Here is a 26,778-nt window from a genome sequence, read left to right on the forward strand (position 1 = left end):
TATAGACAATCCAGATTTTTTTATAAAGAGGGTATATAAGAGCAGCGAAGTGGCATTGTTTTGCAGATGAGTTCCGAGGCGAGGCAAAAATACATTGCCGCTAATAACGTGAGCTTCAGAAGATGAATTAACAAAAATTTATTAATGACCTAGCTTTTTTTATACAGTTGTTGAACTGGCTAATATGAAGGCATTCACATTTTAACGCACCTTTGTTTTTCTTTTTTTTTACCTTGAAAGTCACATTTAATTCGAGATATTTATCATCGAATTTCAAAGGTAAATTCAGGCTATCCGCTGGAGCGCAGAAAAGGCGACCCCGTTGTCATATCAGACCGAAACGCCGTGATGACAAGCGCGAGAAAGTAGCAAACCGAACATCTCGGTTGTACTCGTGGCAGGTATACTGATGCGTCACATACACTTTGCCTGGCAAGCATGTGCGGCTATGTGTCGGGTTAGGACTTGCCGCGGCATGCTGTCATTCGAACTTCGCTGCACACTTCTTGAAAGGTGCTTTTCTCCAGGTCGTTAACAGATGCGTGTGGATGAAAATGTAACTGCCTCCTAATTTGCCATTTAGACAATGGTCTCCCAAGGCACAAATAAAAAATGTAATAATAAATTTTTCCTAATTAGTCTTCTGAAGCTCATGTTAATTGCTGCAATGTCGGCCTCACCTATGAACTCGTCTGCGAAAACACCACGTTCGTTTCGTTCATTACCTTTTAAAAAAAATATGTATTGTTTGAAAAAAATACATCCTATATATAGTGCAGTTTCACATGAACATATAAATTAGGCATTCTTATTTTCTAGTATTAGTAAAATGTCGCCGAATAAATATACCTTAAAATTCTACGTTGCAATGAGTGCTTCCTTTTCCTCAATTAAACCACTGGAGGTTCGAAACTCGAAACAGAGCTAGCTGGTACGTAAACTTAAACACACGCAGCAAGCAGTAGATAAGCTTGCTTATAGTAAAAGAAACCCTAAATTAGAAATCACCTCCCTACATGAGAAATTTACTGCTCCTACGGATTTATAAATACAAAAAGCACAGCAGCCCCCTTATGATTACACGGCAGTCTATGAAGAGCGGGCGGCGCCGCGGCACACACCTGCACTCCAGCGCTCCTAGCGACAGCCGCCGACATTCATTGCAAACGGTGCCACCCGGGAGGCCGCGGTTGGCACACTAGCCAGTATATTCTAGGCACTATATCATCGTCGCCGTAATATTCGTATAAAGTAGAAAATATTCGTATAAAGCCCATAACACTGTGCCAAAAAGGATGGCGGCTTGATGGACATTATCTTCCAACGGGCTCAAAATTGGTTAAGTTTGAGGTCACGTGATGAAATGCACGCATGGGGAGGAGAGGACACGTCGTCTCATCGAGCCCTGCCACAGCTGAAAATTACTGTGCGCGGTTGATGCTTACGTGGCCTGTGTACCGTATCCAATTGTTGGTAATCATTGGGGACTGGAATGATCAAGGGCGAGCAGGGATGGCTGCTAACTTCATGTACACTGTCTTCCTTCTTAGGATGTTTTTCCACGCCCCAAGTGTTGCAGATCGCATCGCCTAAGTTAAGAGACGGGGGTAACTGGAGATTGCTGACAGAAGCCGTCCTGTAGTGGACATAAAGATATGCAGATGATGTGATGAACCTAATTTTCGGAGTCGCGGTGAATTGCATGGCTGTACGAACCCTTCACCCCCGTTGCGGCGTTCATCATAATGCCAGAAGTGTGATAGCGCTCGTGGTCTTCCAGCGAGATATTTACAGGCTTACATGGTCGGTGCATTGCACGATGTTTGTTATTTTAATTAGTAAGTAAATGTTAGAACAATTCATATAGGTGACATAGCCAACATACAGACTCGTGTGAGGGCCGCACTTTTTTGCAGCAATTTTGACGAGCCTTACATGGGACCGGCCATTGTATCTAATTTTTCGAACTACGAGTATGAAATCTGCCGTAAACCTCCCCGATCACTTACTCTCCCCATCAATAGTCGTGTACAACTTTAGAAGGCAGCGGCATTTGGCCCTCAAAGACGGATGCACACGAGCATCCACCAATGGCCGTGCACTCTAGACTGACGTCATGAGCCGGGTGGCCGATGACCCCGCCGACAGAGGACTTGGCAGCCCGCGCTTCGAGCTGAGCCGAGTCGCGTCAGCGGGACTATTTCTTTAGTCGTGGTGGAAATCGGCTGCTGCCCTTCAGTGGTCAGGGTGGGGCACCTCTCCTGTCTTAAGTTATAACCAACTTTTTTTTCATAGTTGCGACGCGCAAAAGTATGCTGTGCTGGAAAATTCGCAGTGGAGCACGATCGAAATCGCGCTGCACGCGATTGCTTCGCGGTTGGATGTTTAAAAAAAAATATTTGCTTTCAAGTTGGGGGTGCGGCTTTTACACGGATTTATACGGGAAGAATCTTTTTCATGTAATTCTCTTACGCTTTGCTATCATTAATACTGCTTCGCCTTTCCGGCAAAACTGCGGCCTCTTTTATTTTTCTGAGTCCTAGTAGAAGCTCTGCTGCGTATGACTGCTATTGATTCTGATTTTGAGTGAATCCAGCTTGGCCTCACTTCTGTTGCTAAGGTAGTTACTGTATTTACACGATTGTAGGACAACCCATTTTTTAAAATTTGGCAATCCAATGTTGAGGGGTCGACTTAGAATCGAAACCGAACTGTGTACCGCTAGTAACGGCAAGAGAAACGAGAAATCAGGGGCGCTACGGCATGGTTACAACTTTGCACCTACGTTTTTATGGTTACAGTAGAAGCGTAGCGTAATAATTTACTGTATTGCATACATTTTTATTGCGCGCACCACGAGCGCACGGCTCTTGTGGGAGCATCGATCATGGAAGAGCCGCCGTTTGGGGGGTATTGGTAGCTGGTGGAAGAGCCACCGTTAGGCCCGTTAGGGGGGGTATTGGTAGTTGGCGGAAGAGCCGTCGTTTGGGGGGTATTACCGTATTTACTCGAATCTAGGCCGACTCCGATTCTAAGCCGACCCCCCAAAAGTTCGAAGTCCGAAAAAAAAAAAAAAAACTTACCTTGAATGTAGGCCGAACGAAAAAGCGAGGACAGCATTCGCAAAATGAAACACCATTTATTAAATTTGAACATGCCGAGCTCATTCTATGTCACCATCGCTGCTAGCCTCGTCGCTATCTTCCTTACTGCTGACATCTTCAAACAGTGCGCTATATTCAGTACCATCCAGCGCATTAGAGATGCTGCATTTTTGGAAGGAGCGCACGTTGCGGCGCACGCAAAAACCATCTCCCGTGGCCCCCTCCAACGACAGACCGATGCCAAAGTTCCGCCCGGTTTGAACGTTTGACGATGCCTCTACGGCTAGCACAACTACCGCATTTACTCGATTCTCACGCTTCCTCGATTGTAACGCGCACCCGTTTTCCGCGAGGAAAAATTTGGAAAAATAGATTTCCTCCCGATGCACTGATGTTGCGATGAATAAAAAAAGTCGCAGTTTCGCCCGAAAGGCGATGCATCGAATGCGGTAGCAAATTAGTAGACCGCTATTAACAAGCACGGTGTCACGCGCGCTCAAGCAAACATGAACACACCTCGCTCGTTGACCGCGGAAACGAACTGTCAAAACGCTGGAGACGAAGCGCGCCTTCGTGCTAGCATGCCTCTCGCTTCAACGCGGCGAAAAACACGGCGCGCGGCGGACTTTACCAGTCGCAGATTGCTTTCAAGATAGGGCCAAGCCTGATCGTATCGCCGGAGTGGATCGTCGCAGATTACGTCCTGCTTCGGTCCACTGAAACCGTTCCGTATTGCTTTGCTGGCGAAAATCCTCTCCTTCTGTTTGCGCCAGTCCCGCTCGCAAGTTTCGGATTCTCCGAACGCCCGTGATGCGGCCCGATTTCCGTCCGTCTCCGCGCAGATGATCACTTTCCTTTTAAATGCGGCGTCATGATGAACTCGGTACTTCATGCTGATAGATAGAGCAGACGCTGAGAACGTGAAGACAGACGGTAGACTATTGCCTAAGCACGTGTACTGCAGCACACGGAGGAAGCTTCCGCATGCTACGGTAGCTAGGCACGACGCGCATGCGAAGCGGCCATTTTGAAATGCCGACGCAGATTTAGGGTCGTGTTGAAAGTGCGCGTTAGATTCGAGTAAATACAGTATTCGTTTAGAAAGCGGCACTATAGTGGCATCGCCCATTTGGTGCCATTACGATAACGCCACACCGCGCGCCGATGCTGCACCATACCGATACTACCGATACGACGCAGGTCAAAATGGCGACGTCGCTCGTGTACTTCAGTTGGCTACTGGCGCGGCTAATAGCGGCTGAGATACTGACTTTCTAGATGGCGCTAACTATGCACCATATTTATCAGTTTCAGTTAAAAACTAGCGCGTTTTTTAAAATCCTCGAATCTAAGCCGACCCTGGAGTTTCGTATGTGATTATTTGAAAAAAACTATCGGCCTAGATTCGAATAAATACGGTAGTAGGTGGCGGAAGAGCTTTTCGTTGAGATACGATTGTTTTCGACGGCCGCGCGCATCTGTCACTTCTGCTGTTGTGCTGAATCGTCGCGCCTGTCATGAGTGCCAAGAAATTTCGACGCTCTTTCTCAGCAGCGTTCAAACGGGCTGCTATCCTCCATGTTGAGGAAACTAACAACTGCGCAGCGGGACGCAAGTCTGGAGTCAGTGAACGTGTGGTGCGGCAGTGGCGGCTTCAGCGCGAGAAAATTTGGCCTCTCTGGCTGCGAATGCACGCAAAGTGCCTCGAGCGACCAGTCGCGCGGCAATTCTCCGTGCATTCGTGGGCTCCTTTCACACTCGGAAAAAACACATTTATGTAGCACGTATTGAGCAACAGAAAGCTGTATCGGGAGTTTTTCATGTTGCTCTACAATTTTCTGATTGACACCTTGATAATTAGGGCAGTACTTCTCGAGTTAGATAATTATTTACAATTAGCTAATTAAATCTCAGTAACGAAAAAATTACTGGCGGCTACTCCACTGTACTGGAAAAAATACGCACTAGGTTTGCTACGCGTAACACCACTCCTCTTTTTTTTAAATCATGCTGTGTGATAGCTGGGACACCCTGTATATTTATGGCCTATGCATGCACGTTGCGATGTTTCCATCCACAATAAAGGTTGTAAATTATTATAAGTTTTTTTTTTTTCATGAGTTGCTAGCATTACCTACTGGAAAGAGAAGCAATGTGAGACGCATATCATTCACGTGTATTTTACACACCATTGATAAAAGACTGCCGAAGGGGTCACCGAAGTCTGCAGGTCTTTTTCAGTGTCAAAAAAGTGTGCACCGCAATCTGTAGCGAGTTGAACATACAGCAACATATTGATTCTCTAGACATAGGCTATCCATATCATTAGAAATACAGTGGAATCTCGATGATACGATCACGGCTAATACGAATTTCCGGATGATACGAATTTTTCCGTGGTCCCGGCCGAGCCCCATTACTTTGCAACGTGCTAGAGTACGGTTGTTACGAATCGATTTTCGACCCGCGTTGGTTGATACGAATAAACGGCGCCCAACCGACTGCCGCGAAAGAGAACGGCGCGCAGTCACGCGCTTTCTTCCTTTCTCTTTTGGTTCGGAGGCGCGGACGCGACGCCGGACAGCGCAGAGGCCGTGACTGGGCGCAAAGAGTTTGAAGCGGTGGCGCTTTTGTTGCTTTTCCACCTTTTTGGCGGCCGCCCATCGGACGGAGTGGCTACTGTGCTTCGGGCCGCGTTCTTTGCGTTTGCGCCATTTTGCCTAATCGCAGCGAGCTATGTCGACCGAGATACGATCTCGGCTGATTTGCGCGGCGGTACGCCTAGGCGCGGGAGCCTCTGTTGGCGCGTCTTCCGTCGACTACGTTATCGGTGCCGATGGCACAGGGCGATTGTCGGTTTCGCTGCTGGAGTCACACGGTGCAAGGCAGCGCGGCACGTTCAGTGGGGTGCTTCTCGCCTTCTCCCGCTAATCACCGTATTTTTCTTGCCGTAGGAGGCTTGCGCTTCCGTATTCCGAAGGCGTGCTTCGTCCAAAATTTCTTCTCCAACGAGCGACGATCCATCACTAACCTGGGAGCTCTCAGTAATCCGAATTCTGCGTGTCAAGTGAAGACGCCGGCGTGGTTTACGAAGCAGACAACTGTGGTTGCCATCTGCCCCTGCACAGCAGCAACCAATGAACGCCTTTCAGCACGGCAGCCAATCAGAGGCCCGCTTTCATAGGAGGGCCCGTGTGACTACCTATTGCAGACCCGCGCTTCTTTTGAGTTTGCGCGTTTGTTACAAGATGGCGACGACGGACGAATTGAGAAGCCGAATGGCGAAACTTTGAGCTTTCAAACGATACCAAGATGGCGGCGCTCGGTGGCGGAAAATACGAGATATGTCTCCGTGTATTGCGGTGACCTGGCACGATTTAAAGCTGTTTTCTCGCCCTGCGCACTGACGAATAAATCTTTTTCGGCCACTTTTAGTGCGTTTTCAGCCAAACCATTTTGATACAGCATAGATTAGGCGTTTTAGATACCAAAACGCGTGGTTTTCAAAAATAAATTTTTCTCGCGATTTTCGCGATCTGATCCCCTCATCCCCCCATAATTTAGTTAGTTTTGATTGTGTTTCGATGATACGAATTTCGGCTAATACGAATATTTTTCATGACCCCGTGAGATCCGTATCATTGAGATTCCACTGTAGTTGTTAGTTGGCTACCTCTTTCTCGTTCGAAATATCATACATTTTGTGCTGTGTACACATTGAAATATAATGTGTCTGTGCATGGTGTTTACACTGGAAATTAAAATAACATGTTGAAGTGAAAAAATACGGATGAGGGAGCCACCGTTGGTGCTTCTAATGCGCTTGTTTTCCTATTGCCAGGATTTTCAGAAATAAAGCGAAAGTATGAATAAAATCCGTGTACGTCCGCGTCAACAATGATGCAGTTAGCTTTTAGTCACAATAACAGTTTTAGGGGAAATTGTAGAGGCAACTAAGAGAAACCATAAACGGTTTGGGTAACAGGACTCTGATACTGGCATTTCAGGAGCAGGAGGGGGGGGGGGGGGGCAGAGCCCGCCCCCCAGAAAACTCAGGAGGGGGCTTGCCCCGGAGCCCCCTGTAGTCAGCGTCTATGCTGCCACATTCGATATATCGAACACGGCGCTGCACCCCTGCAAGTGCGCTTCTCCTAACAGAAATGCTATCACTTTTTGTGGTGTCGGAAATATTTATGTTTTGGGAGATGCTGCCAGAGAAGAGAGAGAATCTCACGGGCAGTGCACGCCTTGGATGAAAAATGAGCAAGGTGCTTCTCAGTTTGGTCGTTATGGAAACGCTCGTGCAAACTGGTCATTTGTTATCGGCAAGATCAGACTGTCACACTGCGGCCCCAGCCTATGAGATTCTTCAGTGCACCGTAGACAGCCAAAGGCATCACCTAATTCTCCGAGGTCATGCTGCGGAGCCACATGTTCGCAGTCATGTGTCACTTACGGCAGCCAGTATGGTGGCACTTAACTTTAGTTTTGGTATCAGAAATGACAATTCTTGCGATCTCTTCATAATGGAAACACTTATATATATAGCAAACGTGAAATTTTGAATCGACGCTGCTATATATCTACATTATCTCAGGCTAGGCTTTACACATAGTCCAAAATATTGTTCCTGTTGGTTTTTAACGAGTTTATAAACTAACTGCAAGCACATGCTGTGCACACACCTCAATGACACGCTCAAGCATGGTGTCGAGCTTGTCGATGTCGTCGGTGGCTCGCTGGTAGTTGTCCTCGTATGCCTTGCGGAAGCGGCCAAACTTGGCCGCCAAGGCGCGCAGCTGCTCGTCTTTGAGCAGCAGCTCCTCGCGCAGTTGCTCCAGCTCCTGGCGCAGCTGCAGCTTGGCACAGATGGCATCCGCCTCGGAGGAGAAGCCCCTCTTGGACAGCTCCTCCTGCAGCTGCCGACCCTGCTCCTGGTTGACGGCCGACAGGCAGCGGTTCTTCTCCTTCAGGTCACCCATTTGCTGGAACAGCAGCTGCACCCACCAGAGTTCCCTCCATCAGGACAGCAGTGAGACACCAGCTTCTCTCAGTATTACAACATAAATACAACAGCGTCCCCTGGCATCCAATTTTTTATGCAGGGTCAACTGAATCGTCCCTTGCAATTTTCTTGCAAAAATCTAGCACATCCCACACCATGTGGAAATCAGTGTAAACAAAAGCTTTGGTGAGTGGGGAAGACAAAATGGTGAAGCACAATATGGGATGTGGTTTAGTGAGTACTTTTCTTGCTTTCGTGCAGCGGATTTTGGCAACAAACACGTCCCACAATGGCAACGGACCTTGCAGACAAACGCAACACAAAGAAGCATATACAACCTCCTAACTGCAGCCAGTTCTGTCCCACTGAAGCTGCAGAATTTCACCTCAGCAGGTAAACTTATCAACAAATGATGGCAGAGGATTCCTTCTTTTTTTTTCGTACATAAGTTCTCTATCTTAAATGTCAACAAGTACAGTGCTGGCTAACCAGCGGAGTACTCGCTTGTGGTGAGAAACCTCCTGCCGAGCCTAAAAGGCAAGACAGGTAGACAAAGGAAGCTACACTTTAAATAAAAGCTCACTAATTTCTGTCATCTTATTTTAGGCTACAGAGTTACTTAAGCTTCTAAGTGCTGGCTCAAAACCAAAAATGCATTCAGCAAATGCAATTTATTTATAATATACAGTATAAACCACTTATAACGTAACCGCTTATAGTGCAGGACCGGATATAGTAGGGTCTTTTCAGACCGTTTTTTTTTCCCCCGTAGCACTCCATGTATACACGTATCGCTTATAGTGCAGTTGCGGGAGACGAAATACCGGTTACAGTGCGGCTGCCTGGAAGTTTGGCAGTCAACTGAGACAGTGAACGCTCCCCTGAAGTCGCAGATATACTCCAACGTAACGCGAGTGCAAACGTCGAGCTCAGCGACGTCACGGTGGCAAACAACCGGCGCGTCTTGTTTATTCGGGTGTCTCCCAACGTTGCTGGCGCATGAATAGCTCCGTTTTCGCCCGGCGCACCAAGCAGCACCGGCCACGCATCCAGAATTCTTCACGAGGTGTGGGTAAAATGACGTAATGGCGGGAGCACTAGAAAGCACGTCCGTCGCCGCGGCTCTCTGCGCATTCACAAGCATGGTGTCACGCAAGCAAAAGCACAGTGCACGCAGTGCAACACAATGCACGGGGAACTGTGCCCCTGTCGCAGATGGCTTTCAAGATACAGCGGCCTCTGCGGGCGGGCGTGCGCACTCAGAGTAAACCCCCCCTCCGAGCCTTGCGCGCGACGGAAGACAGTGCGTTTCCTTCCCGCTTTCCTCCCTTGCGTGTGCGAGATTCAGACGCGATCACCGGCTCGCCCTCGCACGCTTTCAGTCGCACATTCAGCATACCGTGACGATTTTATCGCCCTTGGACTTTATACGGAACCTCGCGGCGACAGCTACGGCAGCTAGAAATGCGCCTAGAGTGTCCATATAATTGCTATCGCAATAAAATCGTTGTTTTCATTATAGTACGGTACCGCTTATAATGCGGATATTCGTAACTCCGGTGACTTACGTTATAAGCGGTCTACACTGTATACAGTTAAACTCTGATATAACAACACTCGCGATATAACAAAGTATCTAACTTTTATAACTTCTTGTACGTAGAACACAATGTATTTTGAACATCTATATAATGACAAGTGTTTATGCACAATTTCCATACAGTGAAATTGACAAATTCCCCAAAAACTTTGTTATAAAGAGGATTTCGTTATATGCAGGTTTGGCACAAAAATTCGAAAAAGAAACGCTTACCATATTTACTCGATTCTAACGCGCCCTCAATTGTAACGCGCACCCGTTTTCCATTTTCGTCGAAGCATTCATCCTTAGAATGTCACACCAGGTACCAGATGCGCGGACGCATGTCATTTCGCACAAGTGCGAGGCATCGGATACGAAGAGCGAGCGTCACGATGGCGTCGTAGCGTCGTATAGTGTTACAGTAGAACCCCGCTGTTACGTTCCTGGGGGCTGCGTTTTCCCGGCTGTTACGTCGTTTTCGGCCGGTCCCGGCACAGCTCCCATAGAACCCAATGCATTGGTAACCCCGCTGTTGCGTCGCAACTGTTCCCACATCATACGTTGCGAACTGCCGCCCTGCGCCAGCCTGAGCGGCCATTTTGACTTTTCATGTCGCTTGGCTTGGTGGCTTGACGATGGCATTGGCCGCCCAAAGTGCCGGGGGCGACAACTATGACGTATTTTCGGTTTCTGCCAGCAAAAGTACGGCCCTTGAGATCAGTATTTGCTATATAAAGATGGTGTCTATGATGCGTTGTGGCCCTAAAATTGGTTTTGGCTCATAGATATTCCGTATAATGTCCAAGGACGATAACGCAGTCGCCGCGCGCTGTATGCTGTATGTGCGAGTGAAAACGTGGGAGGAGAGCCGACGACCGCATCTCTCTCACGCGCAAGAAAAGCAGGGAGGAAGCGCACCTTCTTCGGTTGCGCTCGAGGCACCGGCGAGGGAGCGAGGGGGGAGGGATAGCGGTGCGGCGTTGTACTGTACTCTGGCATCAACTGCGTACTGCGCTGCGGCGCGCGGGCCGTATCTTGAAAGGGATCTGCGTTGGGGCAGAGGCTAGCAGTGTAGGTGCATCGGCGGCTCGTAGCTTTGTGCGTGCTGTGTGTTCTCGGCGCTCAGTTTGCGTTGAAGTGATAGACAACAGCACGAAGGTCACTTCGCTCGCTTCTCCAGCGGCGCTTCCACAAGCCGCCAGTGTTTGACAGCGCATGTCCGCGCTCATCGAGTGTGATGTGTCACAGCATGTACCAGCGCGTCGGCAACATCAACTGGAAAAGGAGAGTGCCGGCTTGGCGGGCTAGGCCAGCTGCAGCAAGCGGCAGGATCAGGTTTGAATGAAGGGATGCAGGCCCGCCTCGCACACGCACACGTCCGCTCGCTTCGCCTTCTGTCGCGGCGGAGAAGGTGCTTCCGGTTGCTGCTCGCGCAAAAATGACAAAATTTGGGGCGAAATCTCTAGGTTGTCGGAGGGAAAAATTCGTTATATCGAGGGGGTCTCCCGCTGCCACTTCGTTACGTAGAGGTCTCAAATACATGTGCTTCTATGGAGTAACGGCGGGGAATAAAAAAATTTCGTTATATCCAGGAATTCGTTATATGGAGGTTCGTTATAAGCAGGTTTAACTGTATAATAAATCTTCACTGCTGCTGCAAAGGAATACTAAGACGGCTTTTTCTCGAAGAAGATTGTTCCCGCCAGCCGCAGTTACTTCTTTAAACCACATTAATACCGCTTCCTGCAGCTTAACGTGGTGGACTGTCTTTGCCTTCTTCACATCAATGCTGAAGTGGAGCACGTTTTTCGTTGTTTTATCACATTGTCCAATGATAGTACACAATGTAGACGGTGTGAGGTTCAGCTCTTTTGCCAACTCCGGGTGTTTTCATTTCAGATCCTTGTTTACCTTTCACAAAATGTCCAATTACTCGTTAAAGGAGAGGGCTTTTCGCTTGCGAGGCATCGCTGTTTGCTTGAGGGAACTTGCTGAACAGCTCAGCTATCCAAGGCACAGCCTACACACCCGAACACAATGAATAAAAGAAAAAAAAAAAAAAAAAACATGGCTGGCATAGCCAATCCCAGCCCATGCCGTGACCGTCTGCGTGGCCTGCGCCATCTGTACTCGCAAAACAAAGACGCAGCTAGCAGGCGAGGCTGACAATCACAACCAATGCTGCGTGGTCGTTTAGCTGGACTGATGACAGCCGGCGCTGCTGTCTGCGTCGCCTTGCCACGGCTTTCGCCTCGCCGTGGAGTTGGTGGAGCGTCTTCAATGGCCGTGCGGGTGGCCATGTCTGTTCGTATCAAATGACACGACACAAAAAGCAGCTCGCTAACATCCAAATTCTAGCACGCTGAACTCCAATGAAACTTGGCCGGGGCCAACGAAAATTTCGTACCACCCTGGAATTCGTACGAGCCATAATCGTATCATCGAGATTATACTGCACGTCATGCGGCTGCGCAATCTCTCATTGAACCACCTGGCAAGTGGACTGGACCGTGCTTGGCATCCACAGATGGTAGGAAGGTTGGAGGCGTGAGAGAGTATGATGTGAGCCAGCCAGCCTTCGACGGCGTGCCAGATCCATCAGTTTAAGGCGAGGCATGGACTCCTTTGCAAGACTGTAAGCAGCGAAGAAATAAAAGTGGATGAGGCCTCTGCGAACGATTCCACGAGGACCAACCTGTCTTCACACATCGCTGGATATGAGTCACGTGATGTCTTTAACGCAGATTAAGCCAGCCTATCTTATAATTTGCAGTCAGAGGAGAACCTCTGTTTTAAAGACGAAACGTGCCAATATGCCCAAAGAAGTAAGCAGTGGGTTGCAGTTTTGTTTTGCTGAAATTACAAAAGATCGGAAAAAGTATAACTAAGAATCATTGGCCACTACCAGAAACCCCACTGCTTCAAAATAGGAGGTCATATATGCCTTGCATTTACAGGCCCAACAGCAAGGCTTGGATGATGTCTGCCTCGTTCATAGATTTTTTTGACCTTCATCGATTGCAAAATGGGCAGTCAAAACAGAGAGATTTCTTTGCCTTTGGTCTGGGATCAATGTGTCACCCACGTGAAAGATGCCGCCCTCCAAAACGTCAAACTCAATTTTTTCCCCAAAGTACGATGAGCCATAAGCAACCGTTGGACGTGGGTATCATTTGGAACGCCAAGTACAGTTAAACCTGGATATGACGAAATTGACAAATTCCCCAAAAACTTCGTTATAAAGAAAATTTCGTTATATGCAAGGTTCGGCACGAAAATTCGAAAAAGAAATGCTTACCGTATTTACTCGATTCTACCACGCCCTCGATTGTAACGTGCACCCGTTTTACGTTTTCGTCGAAGCACGCATCCTTGGAATGTCACACCGGGTACTGGATTCATGGACGTGTGTCGTTTTGCACAAGCACGAGGCGTCGGAAACGAAGAGCGAGCGACACGATGGCGTCGTAGCGTCGTTTAGTGTCACCTAATGTCAGGTTAGTGAAGTGAAGCGCAGAGACTTGTGCAATAACCAAAGAGTGGCGCTGCCAGCGTGTTGAAAAAAAAAATGTTTTTTTTTCCTTTGGTAACATCAACTGGAAAAGGAGAGTGCCGGCTTGGCGGGCTAGGCCAGCTGCAGCAAGTGGCGGGATCAGGTTTGAATGAAGGGAGGGGGAAAGGTCACGCCCACAGCGCTAAGATCGCCGGGTCGAGGGATGCAGGCCCGCCTCGCGCACACTCGCACGCACGCACACGTGCGCTCGCTCTCGCCTCGCAGTCGCCGCGAATTCGAGCGCGCCAAGCGCGCCGCCGCCGCTTCGCCTTCCATCGCGGCGGAGAAGGTCCTTCCGGTTGCTGCTCGCGCAAAAATGACAAAATTTTGGGTGAAATCTCTAGGTTGTCGGCGGGGAAAATTGGTTATTTCGAGGGAGTCTCCCGCTGCCACTTTGTTACGTAGAGGTCTCAAATACATGTGCTTCTATGCAGTAACGGTGGGGAATAGAAAAACTTTGTTATATCCAGGAATTCGTTATATGGAGGTTCGTTATAAGCAGGTTTAACTGTATTATTTTAATAGTCTCTTGGTTGATTGGTTGCTGCTGAAATTAAAATAGAAAGACAAGAAACTGAACATCAGCATCCTAGATGTGATACAATTTATCGCAACGAGCTGGGACTGCGTCTCGCCATTGATGATCGCTAACTGTCTTGCGAAATGTGGCTTTGGAAAGCCACCTGCAGAGAATCTGCAAGAGCCGACAGTTGCAACTGAAGATTGTAATGAGCACTGAGGATGCTTTTCTCCCTACAGACAATGATCTGGTGACCAGCAGTTTGGATACCGCAGAGGACACTGCGGAAGAAGTTTCCGCATCCCAGCCTAATGTTTTGAGCAGTGAGGACAGTGACTCCAGCAGCAGTGTCGACTGGCAGCCCATAAAGTGCTCCTTGCTTAGACAGGCATGCAGTGGCGCGAGAGAGCACACGTGCGCAAGATTGTATGCCTCCCACAAGGCGATCGTTGACGATTAGGGAAAGAAGCCCAGAAGGAGATTGAATATTTTTTGGCCGCAAGTAAATTCATGCTTTCTTAATTTGGTGTATGTTTGGATGATAAGAATTTCGAGTGACATGAATATTTTGTGCAACCCTGTGAAAGTTGTACTGCAGAGATTTTACTGTACAGCTTGTATGCAATGTGTGTTTATCGCATGTTGACATACATGGACCCCCCTACTGCATACATGGCAAGAGCGTTAACGAGAAGGCTGGCAGATCGTCTTTACTTTCAACACGAGAGAGACACAAGGACGACACACACGAACAAGTGCGACTAGTGACTATTTATTCTCAAAGAAATTATTTGAGGGATTCCATTGGAACCTTACCCATCTAAATTGTGTCCCACGTTGTCATCTCTGTTTGCCTCTTGTGTTTTGATAAGAAAGGTGTACGTGAACTGTTTTACACAAACATTGGAGTGCCACCATCTCATGGGCTAGCAGAGGTGTTTCCCCAACTACTACGATGAGTAGTAGTTGGGGAAACAGGGCGCATATGCATAAAAGCAGTTGCACAAACATGATCAGTGTTTCATGACCCCAACATGGCATCACTGCAGACAATGTTGAGAAACTGCTCGCATAACAGCCGATGATGACGGTGCCTTTGAACTGAAGGTAACATGACCAAGAAGAGATGCAACACGAATTACCTGCAGGAACTCTGGCACAAATGCTGAAAGTCGGCTGGCATGGGAATGGCACGGTAGGAACACGATGTTGCCTCAAATTGGCACTTCTGGCTTCAAATGAATTTGTGACTTAGAAAAAAATTATAATTTTCAAATAAATGTTGTGCTATAAATGCAGCTACTATTTGCAGTGATCATGCACACGCGCAGACACTTGATTCGCTTGCTGTGTTAAGGAAATTACAAGTGCTCAGACAATTCAGAAAGATAATGCTACCAGAACGTCCGAACCCACAAGCACACAGATAAGATAAGCGCTGGTCATGGTGGTTGCAGGATGGCGTACCTCCACTTCTCGGGCGTGGCTGTCTTGGAGGGAGGCCATTTGTTGCTCGAGCCGCTGCGCGTGGTCACACGCTTGGTCTCGCTGGCGCCTCAGCTCGCCAGCCTCGAGACCGCACTGCGACTTCTGCCGGCACACGGTGTCCAAGTTCTGCTTCAGCTCCTCACTTGAACACACAGTAGCAGAGCTCAGTTTTAACAAAGGTCCTTCCAGAAGGACCACTCGGCACAGTCTTAATTTAAGAATGAGCCAACAACTGCAATATAACAAGGACCCGTGCATAAAGGGGCCCTAAAACACTTTTCAAATTAGTCATAGAATGACCTCACTATATTAAAGGACATCATCTCATGCCGTAAAAATTGTTAAAATCCTTCAAGTATTAGTGCACCGATACGTGGCATTCTCTCTCTTGTCGTCTCCACTAGTGTGCAGGCAGCTGCGCAAGGGTGAAGCCAAAAGGGCAAAGCCAAGAGTCGAGTGTCTCGCCGGCGAAAGGGTCTGTCGTGACAACCCGTGGCAGCTCCGGTAAACTACGCTACACAGCGCTGCCATCTCAGACGCAGCAATGTGCAATCTTTGTGTGTGTAGACTGACTTTTCTGTTTTTTGGGGATCGCAGACGTGTATATGTTTCATTTATTTAACTCAAAATTAGCAGTTATGTATTACTGAGAATGTTCTCGTGATCACAAAATCAACCAACAGCATTGGTCGGTCCAGCTGTTTGCAATGAGGCTGCGTGACGACATCACGGAAGCGTCAGCAAGCTACATTTCTCTGTTTCTGACACTAGATGGTAAATTCCCAGCTGCCTCCAGTGCAGTAATATTTGGGTCACATGTTCACAGCAGCCTCTACGACAGAGCGGCAACGTTTTAATACAATGTTCAAAATGTGTTTGAGGGCTCCTTTAAAGCAGTGCCCAATGCTGCATTTGTTGCCAACCTCATGTGATAAGTTACACCGATGCTCAAGGGTATGACCATGAACAGAAGCGAACTTCTGTTTCCTGGCATTCGTAGCCAAAACCAAGAATATGGTAGCAGTGACCATTTGATGGACTTCCCAACTAATGAACACTTTCATAAGGATACGGTAAATGAAATTCGGGGCAACAAGTGTGAATCTTGAGAATCAAATACCTTTTTTTATTAATACCAGCTTTCAAACACACTAACACCCCAATTTTTCAATTTGTTTGAATCAACTAGACTTTGTAATTGTCATCAGTTGAGTACAAGTTCCACTGAGTTGATGCTGGGGGTCCACTCCATCCAGGAACAGTAGCTTTCTATCTTAACGAATGAGCGTGACAAGAGACAGGCAGACTATACAAACTTTTAAAAGGTAACTACAGGCTAAGACAATCTAAAACCAAAGTCAAGACAGCATGCAAAGATGGCAAAACTTTACCATAAAGGTCGCAAAATATATAAAACAAAATAAAATGACTAGGAAGTTCAAAATTCCAGCAGACCCTACAGATTCTGCCGCGCACAGCATTTTATTATTCATTATGCAGCAGTTACAGAAAGTGTGAAGAGCTGTGTGAACGCCCATCATTATCATTTTATTTACGCAATTTAGTTTGTGAGTTGTGCACATGACACATTAATAGAAAAAAAAACCTTGTATAAAGAACACAAATGTAACGTGTTGCGTTCACTATTTGAGTAGAGTAATCGCACACCCCCACACTTAATTGTTGCTTTATTTTCCCGGCTTAAAGTGTTCAAAGATTCAAAAAGATTCTTCACTGCCTCCTTTTGGTTGTGTCTGCGCTTCCTCACCATCACAATACACTATGAGCAAGTGGGCACGGCAAACACCAGAGAAGCCATTGGTGATATTTAGTAACTTCCTGCACAGACACCAACTACAGTAAAACCCGGTGATACGAACCCGGCTGGTACGAATTTCGGTGTGATACGAGTTCGTAACATTCCCTGGCCGAAATACATTGCTCACAATACAAAAAAATCAGCTGTTCTGAACGTGTTGCCGCGCCGCAACGGATCATACGAACGCGTGAGCAACAGCGGCGGCGGCCGAGCCAGCAGGGCCACCGGCACAGCGGGATCTGGGCGGGATCCATAGTTGCCAAGCAACCGACTACGTCACGTGGCTGCGCAATCTCTCATTGGTCCCCACGTCGAGCGGACCGGACCACATCACAGCCTAGCCGATGCTTAGCAAGAAATTAGACGAGGACCAATGCTGCAACGATGACTGCGGCGCAGAACCGACGGCCAAAACGCTCCCTGCACTCGACTTGCTCAGGCGTTCAGTGGCGTGCGAAAACATTCCCAAGATCACGAGCGCGCACTTATACGCCTTTCAGAAGGCGATCGTTGACGATTTGGACAAGAAGAAAACGTCCCGTTGATACGTTTTTCAAGGGACCGCGAAAAAAAAAGGAAAAAAAAAAGGAAAAAAAAAAAAAGCCGCAGTTTTGCCCGAAAGATGAAGCAACGGAAACGCAGCAGCAGCAGCAGTGAGCGAATTGACCTTTGCGCTGTCTTTCACTTCAACGTGAACTAAACGTCGAAGGCACAGCGCATATGAAGGTACTGGCACTAGGCGCACTTTGTCAACATCGCAGATCATTTTGACGATAAGGTCTGCGCAGGCGCGCATTATGCGCACGTCGCAGATCGCTTTCAGATGACGGCAGTAACGGCACCCGCGCGGGTGCGTCGTATCTGCAACGTGCCGGTTGCTTGTTGCAACGCATCAGTCGCTTTTTACAATGTACAAGCTGGCTGCACCGATAAATTTATGTGACCGCCACATTCAAACGCAACGTAACATGCCGGTACATTATAGATTGGCGAAGTATCACCGGGAACGCCCGGTTATTCGAACGCGAAAGCATTTGCGATGGTTAATTCGAACATACCGCGCACCGACAATGCTCTCAGCAGCACGCTAAATCACGTGGCGGCGCCTCCGACCGGCATTGCTCCGACAGAGAGCAAAAGCTTAGGCAAGACCCCTCAACGCCGCCCGGAGAAAAAAAAAAGTAAAGAACCGCGGCGTCACGCCAAGGTTGCCGTTTCTGCGTGGCGCTGGAACACGAGTGTACGTGCCGACGTCTCAGCCAACGCTGTGGCTGCAGCGCAGATGGAAGCAACGGCAGAGGTCCAGTTCGGCAGAACTCTGCCGTTCAACGGCAGAAACCGAAACTTCAGGGAGCGGGCTAAGCGGCGCCAGGCCGGCGGGAGCGGCAGACGCGCACGGAGGCAGTCGAAGGTGAGGGGGCTACGAGGGTGTTGAGAGGAAGGGCGAGGGGAGCCACCGAAGCGACAGAGTTGCCGAGGTCAAATCCGCTTCCCTGCCGCCCTCCTCCCTCACGTGCGACGGTCCCCGCGCGCGCCCGTCGCTGTGTCATCTCTTCCTCTTCACAATCACAATCTCTCTCTCTCGCCGTGCCTGCGCGCATGCTCCCTGAAGTTTCGTTATCTGTCGTTATCGCGAAGCGAGTGCGGGCGGTTTCGTGGCCCTCGCTTGATACGTGATTGCGCGCCGCGATATTTCACGAATTGCACCGTTCGTACGTCGTGCTATGGTGCACGAATATTTTAAAAATAAGTCCTTTTAATTCGAACAAATTTTTGGGCCCCTTCAAGTTCAAATTATCGAGATTCGACTATACATGGAAGTCAATGGGATTTAAGTCGGGACCGCGAAAACGGGACGAAGCAGCCGGAAAAATGCAGCAGCGAGGAAGGTATCAATGGGATTCAACTATTAGGAATCGTCTATGGTAAAAATATATTCATTTTTCTTGATATTGTGTATGTTTTGATGATACGAATTCCCGGTGATACGAATATTTCACGCGACCCCGCGAGATTCGTATCACCGAGGTTTTACTGTATTCATCTGTGCAAGTACTACATATCATGAATTGTCCGCAAGTCAATACATTCCAAGCCACACTCACATCTGTTCATGATCAGTGCGCAAGCGCTCCTGGACACGGGCCTGCATGAGCGAGTGGATGCGGACCAGCTTGCCCGACAGTGACGCCAGTTCCGCCACGGCCCGCTCGTGGCTGCCGACACCAGCACTGCCAGCACCGGCCGTAAGCTTGCCGTCGGTGGCCGCCACTGTGCGGAAGGGCGGCACCGTGCCCACGGGCTTGCCCACAACGGACGACTGGGCTGCATCTTCATCACTGGGGCCTTGGCTGCCGACACCATTGTCCAAGGACCCACTCGTGCCACTACTTAGGCCATTGGGCAGGGAGTGGTTGGGCCTGTTTGAAAACAACAGCTGCTCAAGTGAAAAGCGCTGCGACAACCTAAATAGCTGAATGACTGTTCAGATTTTGCAAGGCAAGTTCTTAGATGAAGAACAAGGACATGCACATTGCACTGATAAGCAACCGCATGAGTTTAACTCTTTTACTGCCATGACAAATTCAGAAAAATGTTTTTGAAAGTGCAGAATTTTTTTTGACCTGCTTATTTTTAACCAATTTTTATTTAAAAAATGATACCAGAAATGCCTATTGCATTTTCATCGGTCTTGTTGAAAAAAAACATAATAGCAAAAGTCATTGTGTATTACTTATTTGTCAAAATTACAAGAAACTGCACATAGTACACACGTGTGAAAATTGCAGGAAGTTCACGACATGTTAACTCGTCATCGACACCAGAGGCCACTCATTGGGATAATGAGTTACTTCGTCATTGGCAGTGACGAGGTTAATGCTTCTTGCCTTAAAATTTATAAAACAGCCCCCTCCCCCCCCAAGAAAAGGCGAAAGATTGCACTAGGCCGCGCAAAGCTCAAGACACAGCGACGCTGGCCGATTGATATCAGGCGGCTAGCCTCCAACGCGTTTGGCGTCAGCAAGCAGCAGCGTTCTTGGCACTGTGCCAACCTTGGTTGGCCTGCCTGCATTTTAATATTTCAAAACTGATTCAGTCCTGAGAATTCGTTCCAAGTGGATCCGCCTTGCGAACTCAGCGGCTATAATTTGTAGATTGAAAGATGTGCCGTAAAATAATCAATTAAAAAGTTAATTAGAGTAATTGTGTTAAATATTCAATTAGGCGTTTTGCCTATCCATTAGGCCATCCATGTCAGAATTAGCTTGGAACTACATAAAACAATTAACCTCCTTAGAGCGTCGTCGCATTAATGCGAATACAAGAAATCCTGAGATATGGTCAATTCCATACTTCATAACACTCTATAAGCATCAGTCGTTAATACATGACCTACCATTCACTTTGAATAAATACAAAAATGTCGATAATTTCAGTAAGAAAGAACTCAGCTCATACTTTGGTCGCTTGTAATGTATTTGATGTGATTATTATTCTGCCTTCGTGTATGGTTCTGAGTATATAATGTACATCCTAGTTCGTTTTCTTAGCAAATGTTAACCTTGTAAAATTCAGTCTCATGCTATGTTGTACAGCTGGTGTTCCGTTGTTTTGTATAGCTAGTATTGCTATTGTATATTGTATATAGGTTGATGATGATGATTGCTATTGTAGTGTTGTTTAATATGCATTTTGTTAAAACTTTTTCCAATTCTGTTAACTCGCCGTGATGAAAATATTCTCTGTCTTTCCGTTCATAGCTATTTCGTCTATGAGGAATTCCAGCGATATATCTGGAAATATATGTGAATTATTGTACACGTGTGCACACTGTTTGCTGTACAATTGCCTTGCCTGGTCTTTTGGGTCACGTCAAGATACATATGTAGCTTTTAGTTCAAAATGACCGTCCAGCATGTAAACTGGAGAATAAATTGATTTGATTGATTTCGTCGGAATCTTTAAGAATTATCTTGAAACTGGTTTAGTCCTGAGAATTCGTTCCAAGTGGATACACCTTGCGAACTCGGCGGCTAGAGTTCGTAGATTTAAAGATGTGCCGTAAAATGATTATTTTAAAATTAATTAGCATAGTTATGTTAATTCTTCAATTAGGCATTTTGATTTCTCATGGAAGTAATGGCCACCTCATCGAGTAGTTTAGATCAAGGATTATAATTATGATATCTACCACAGGCAACTTAAAAAAATTGGTACAGCTAAAGTGAACCACATTTGCATGCTAAATGACATCATAGAACCATATCGTACAAATCAAGGTAATAGCATGCGCACCAGCGGAAAAATAGCAGCACAGGCAATGGGCCGGATTACTGATGTTCCCGTGGGAGAAACAAAGATTTCTGCCTTTTATTGCTTATGTACTGCAGCTGATTAAACCTCGAGGTGAGGCTGACAGATACGGTACAATCTGTAAGTAAAAAAAAAAGAATTTTTTTCTTACAGGTCGGGCCTGGTCATGCAGACACGGGCCCTAGCTAAGGTTAGTAATGAACGCCCGGGCCTGGGCCGGGCCCGGGCTCAATAACACGGGCCCGGGCCGGGCTCAGGCTTTGTATTATGGGCCCGGGCCAGGCTCGGGCCGAAAAATCAGGCCCGTGCAGTACTCTACCAGCGAGCAATCGGGGAGCAGCACCCAGCGCTATCGGCACAGTTGGTGTGATCCATTCATGTTCGGAGAGGTGGAAGGGCGACGGGAGAGACGCTCTAGAGGTGCGAGAGGCTGGTGAAGCGAAGAAGGCTGGAAAACAGTGCGCAGTGGCATGCAGCGGCTCGAATTTCTTTTCTCTTTTTAAATTCCATTCCCTTTAGGAACGAACACCCAGTAGCCAGACTTCGTTATAACCGATAATGCCGCACGGGGGGCATTATAGTAAGCGGGTTATTTCACCATAAAAGACATAAAAACGTTGATGGTGCAGCAGGTTCTCATTGTTATAACCGATATATTGTTAAAACCGGTATCGTTACAAGTAGGTTCAACTGTAGTTGTTGAGAAGCTATTCGGGCAGTTTCTTTAATGACATTGGTGATTTTGTGTTTAAAGCTGATCCGAATTGTCCCCGATATTTATATACCTATTTTGCACAGTCAGTACAGGCATGGTTGGTAACAATACCAAAATAAATGTTGCTGCTATGAACATATGCATCTGCTTTTGAATATTTATTATTCTATTTGAATGAACACTGACTATTCAAATTTCATTCATATTCGAAAAAGGTGATATCCACCCACATCCACTGTTTCTTCTTTTTTTTTTTTTGCTGGGGTGATGTAGTAAACAAACTCCTATTTATTTTCTGGAGAGCGCTGTTTGCATGTACGATTTATTTTCACTTGGCGGTTTCTCTGAGCAGCTTTTATTTTACTTATGTGGCAGGGCCTGTGGTTCATACATGTTTCTCTTTCATTAATAGCTTTCTCTTTCCAGAGCTGGATGTTGGGTCCTCCTTTTCTTGTTAATTAAGTAGTGGCCTCAATTTTGATATTACTACAGTCAAATTTCGTTACTACATATCCCAAATTAAAAAAATTTTCAAATTTACGAATATTTTAGAAAGCCCTCCAGATTCCCTATATCTTCACAACAAAATATTTCTCAATCACGAATTCCAATCTAGCACATATTTCAGGATAACGTACATTTGTTTTCTCCTTTATAATCAACGAACATCAGTATTACAAATTCGGCTAAAAGTAACAGCGCGCCGCAACTCTTGCGTGAAACCGAAACCGTCGTTTTTGTATGTATTCCCCCGAGGGCAGTAGCTATCGTTATCACCACGTGTAGTGCCAGCTGCTAGCGCCACCACAAAGCTGTGCGTTATTGTGCAGCAGCTTAGCAGGTCTGGCTGCCTTTTCCTCTTTTCTCTCTCGTGTTGGGTGTCGTTGGCCAGTCAGTCGTTGTTCGCGCCATCCACGTGCACGGGCTGGCATTTATTTTGTTGGGGTTGATCTTGCTGGGAAGTTAGTGTGAGATCCGACAATGAATGCAGCTAGCGACGGCGCCAAGAAGAAGCGAAAGCAGTTTTTGCAAGAAGTCGACGCAGGGAAAAAGCAAATCGACCTCTGGAGACAGCGTGGCATTGCCCCATCGACCGTCGCGACCATGTTGCATAGTCAGTACAGGCATGGTAGGTGACAATACAAAATAAATGTCGCTGCTGTAAATATTGCCCGAGACAAGATTGTCAAACTTTACCGGGAGTCGCAACTTGCTCCTACGAGGAAACGGCTGTGACAGGGAAGCTTTCAAAATGTGGACCAAGCTGTTATCACATCGTTCAAAGATGCCAGACTGCAAAACATCCCTGTGTATAGGCCAATGCTCGAAGAAAAAGCCTGCAACTAATGCACTTGAAATAATTGCGTTTGATGCAAGTGCGGGTTGGCTTTTTCGTTTCCACCAAAGCAACGAAATAACTTGGCAGGTAGTCTCGCGCGATGAAAAGGCTGCTGACAAAGAAGGCATGGATTCCTGGCGTAATGATAATTTTCGAGAGGTGGTTGAATCATACTCTGAAGACAATATTTTCAATCCAGACGAGCCCGCATGTTTTAATCAGCTCCTGCCAGATCGGACGATGCAACTTCGAAGGGCAGCAGTGCAAAGAAGGCAAGAAGTCGCATCTTCGCGTGGTGGTCCTGCTCTGCTGCACTGCAACTGGCATAAAGAAAATTAAACCATTCGTCATCGACAAGTACGCGAAGCCTCGCTGCATTAAAAACGTCATCTCGGTACCGTACATCTACTGTGCAAACAAGTGTGCCTGGATGACCAGAGATCTATTTTCCAAGTGGCTTATTAAACTCGACGACCAAATGAGGAGGGATGACTGAAAAGTTATGTTGGTTGTTGACAACTGCTCTGCTCACTTTATGAATATTTGCATTACCCACGTTCACCTGGAGTTTCTGCCGCCAAACAACACGTCGTTGCTGCAACCAATCTCCGCCTAAAGCAGTTGACTGCAATCAATATGATTGTATGGAAATAACAGATTTCATCAGGTAGCGCAAATGCTCACGGAAGGAGCTTGGTGGAACTTGAAGGTGTCCACCATTAGCACCTGCAGGCGAAAAGCGGGGCTTGTCAAAGCACCTGTGCAGCTTGAAGACGACCTCGTGGGGATTGACAAAGGAGACATGCGGACCGAGGCGGTGGAACTGCTGCCCACCGTCTCTTACTTCGACGACTACGTGGAGAGCGACAGCGCAGCACTAACGGCGGCAGACTTGACAACCGAGGAGATCGTCAACAGTGTTCGCGACGTCTCCCGTGACGATGACGACCCAAGGAAGATGACTGTGGGTCACCGAACACTGAAGAAGATGAGATCATGTCGAACTTTGATGTTTCAGTGCACATGAACAAAGCCCGCACTTTCATCGCTCGGTGCGTACCCGATGAAGTATTTATTGCGCAAAGTGGAAGGTGTAGAGGAATTCTTAAACGGTCGTGCACGCTGCAGGCGCCAGAAGAAAATAGCCGATTTCTTTAAATAAAGCAGCTTTGAAGTGGGTGCAACATTTTCATTTGAGAGTTTGCTTGTCTGCACATGCGTCTACTGCCAAGGTATGTCATTTTCATTTGTAGGTTTGACCTCTGGCTTATAACCGCAAGTTTTCATTACAACAATATTTCAAAATAACGAACGATTTTTGGCGGTCCTGCGTGATTCGTTATATTGAGATTTGACTGTATTAGGTGTGAAATTATACATTACCGGTAGTCAGGTTTCATTGGGTTGTTCTTTACATGTTTATTATCGTTCATCTTCAAGCTTCCTTCCTGGGCATAATATGCGACCAAGGCTTTTCTGTGTGTTGTATCGATATGTGCACCCGATAAATATGCTTGAACTGTGCTAGTCCTTGCCATTTTTGTTCTTTCTTGTTCCCTTTACACGGTTCCACTTCCTTGTACCAATCAGCCCAAAACAATGTCTTAGCGTTGAACATGAAGCCTGGCACAAGACCAAAGGTCTGACTAATATTTTTGTTTGATAACTTTTAAATTGCAGCCCATTACACAGTGGTCAATAAGCTCTGAAATAAAAGCATCACGTGAACACGTCACCTCAAAACTGGCTGACTAGCTGTGAATGCGGTTGTCATACCTGAATGTCACTGCCCCATCGTCTGCATGAAACCCATTGGTATGAGACACAGTGGGGCTCCTTGCAGACTGATGACATGCCTCGTCGACTACCGAGCCTGCAGTTGGCAAGTCCCCGAGGAGTCCACCCTCCCCACTCACACCCAACACCAGGGTGCGCTCCACGACACACGAGTTCCTTCGCTCGGCCAATTTGTCGTGCACTTCGTTCTCGCCGTTCACGGCCAAGCTGGCATCTTCAGTGGAACCGTTGCCCCGTCCCAACAGTTGGGAGCCTGCGGCCGCCTGCAAGATGGCGTGCACCAGAGAGCTGTGCTCGGCCGAGGCGCTCGTCAATGGAAGCTCGTCAATGGGCGTGCCGTAAGTCGAGTCTGGTTCGGAGTCTCCATTGACGAAGGAGGCATCCAGTGGCAGCAGTGCCGCAGGTCTGGCGTGGTCCTTGTACGGTGGCACGGGTGGCGCAGTGGCAGGCGAGTGCTCGTCACCAGAACCTTCCAGGTCATCCATGATTTCATCCAAGACCTGCATTGGTGAAGAGCACATCTTCTAAATTATGTGGAACGAAAAGTAGGCTTCGTGCAAGTCTAAATATTTTGGTTTGAAGCAAAGTCGAAGTCAACAGGAACAGTGGAAAAAAACAAGACAGACGCCGAACAAGGTGAAAAATTCTTAAACACATGTTTTGGCTTCCAGACGGGAGCCTTGTTCATAATGAACGGGTAAGCAGAGCAGGTGCGAGGTTATACAGTTAAACCTGCTTATAACGAACCTCCGTATAACGAATTCCTAGATATAACGAAGTTTTTCTATTCCCCGCCGTTACTCCATGTAAGCACATGTATTTGAGACCTCTACGTAACGAAGTGGCAGCGGGAGACCCCCTCGATATAACGAATTTTCCCCTCCAAACCTAGAGATTTCGCCCCAAATTTTGTCATTTTTGCCCGAGCAGCAACCGGAAGCACCTTCTCCGCCGCGACGGAATGCGAAGCGAGCGCCCGTGTGCGTGCGTGCGTGTGCGAGGCGGGCCTGCATCCCTCGACCCAGCTATCTTGCCGCCACGGGCGTGACCTTTCCCCCTCCCTTCATTTAAACCTGATCCTGCAGCTGGCCTAGCCCGCCAAGCCGGCACTCTCTCCTTTTCCAGTTGATGTTGCCGACGTGCTGGTACACGCTGTGACACATCACACTCGATGAGTGCGGACACGCGCTGTCACACGCTGGCGGCGTGTGGAAGCGCCACTGGAGAAGCGAGCAAAGTGACCTTCGTGCTGTTGGCTATTGCTTCAACGCAAACTGAGCGCCAAGAACACACAGCACGCACAAAGCTACGAGCCGCTGACGCACCTACACTGCTAGACTCTGCCCCAGTGCAGATCGCTTTCAAGATACGACCGCACGACCGCGCGCCGCCGCAGTATGCAGTTGATGCCAGAGTACAGTACAACGCCACCCCGCTATCCCTCCCCCCTCGCTCCCTCGCCGGTGCCTCGAGCGCAACGGAAGAAGGCGCGCTTCCTCCCTGCTTTTTTTTGCGTGCGCAAGATTTAAACGCGGTCGTCGG

General features: G+C 47.7%; 1 protein-coding gene across 3 annotated transcripts in view; it reads right to left on the bottom strand.

Annotated features, from left to right (window-relative positions):
• Positions 1–26,778, bottom strand: part of LOC119445352 (uncharacterized) — a 170,118-nt gene that overhangs the window by 34,046 nt on the left and 109,294 nt on the right. For all 3 annotated transcript variants that reach the window (XM_049663217.1, XM_049663218.1, XM_037709662.2), the window contains exons 10-13: positions 25,216–25,736; positions 19,177–19,491; positions 15,232–15,394; positions 7,790–8,101 (exon numbers count right to left, since the gene is read on the bottom strand). In XM_049663217.1, the coding sequence (XP_049519174.1) occupies positions 7,790–8,101; positions 15,232–15,394; positions 19,177–19,491; positions 25,216–25,736 (1,311 nt within the window). The remainder of the gene's footprint in view (positions 1–7,789; positions 8,102–15,231; positions 15,395–19,176; positions 19,492–25,215; positions 25,737–26,778) is intronic.

The sequence above is a fragment of the Dermacentor silvarum genome, chromosome 3 (assembly GCF_013339745.2).
Source record: "Dermacentor silvarum isolate Dsil-2018 chromosome 3, BIME_Dsil_1.4, whole genome shotgun sequence".
NCBI lineage: Eukaryota > Metazoa > Arthropoda > Arachnida > Ixodida > Ixodidae > Dermacentor > Dermacentor silvarum.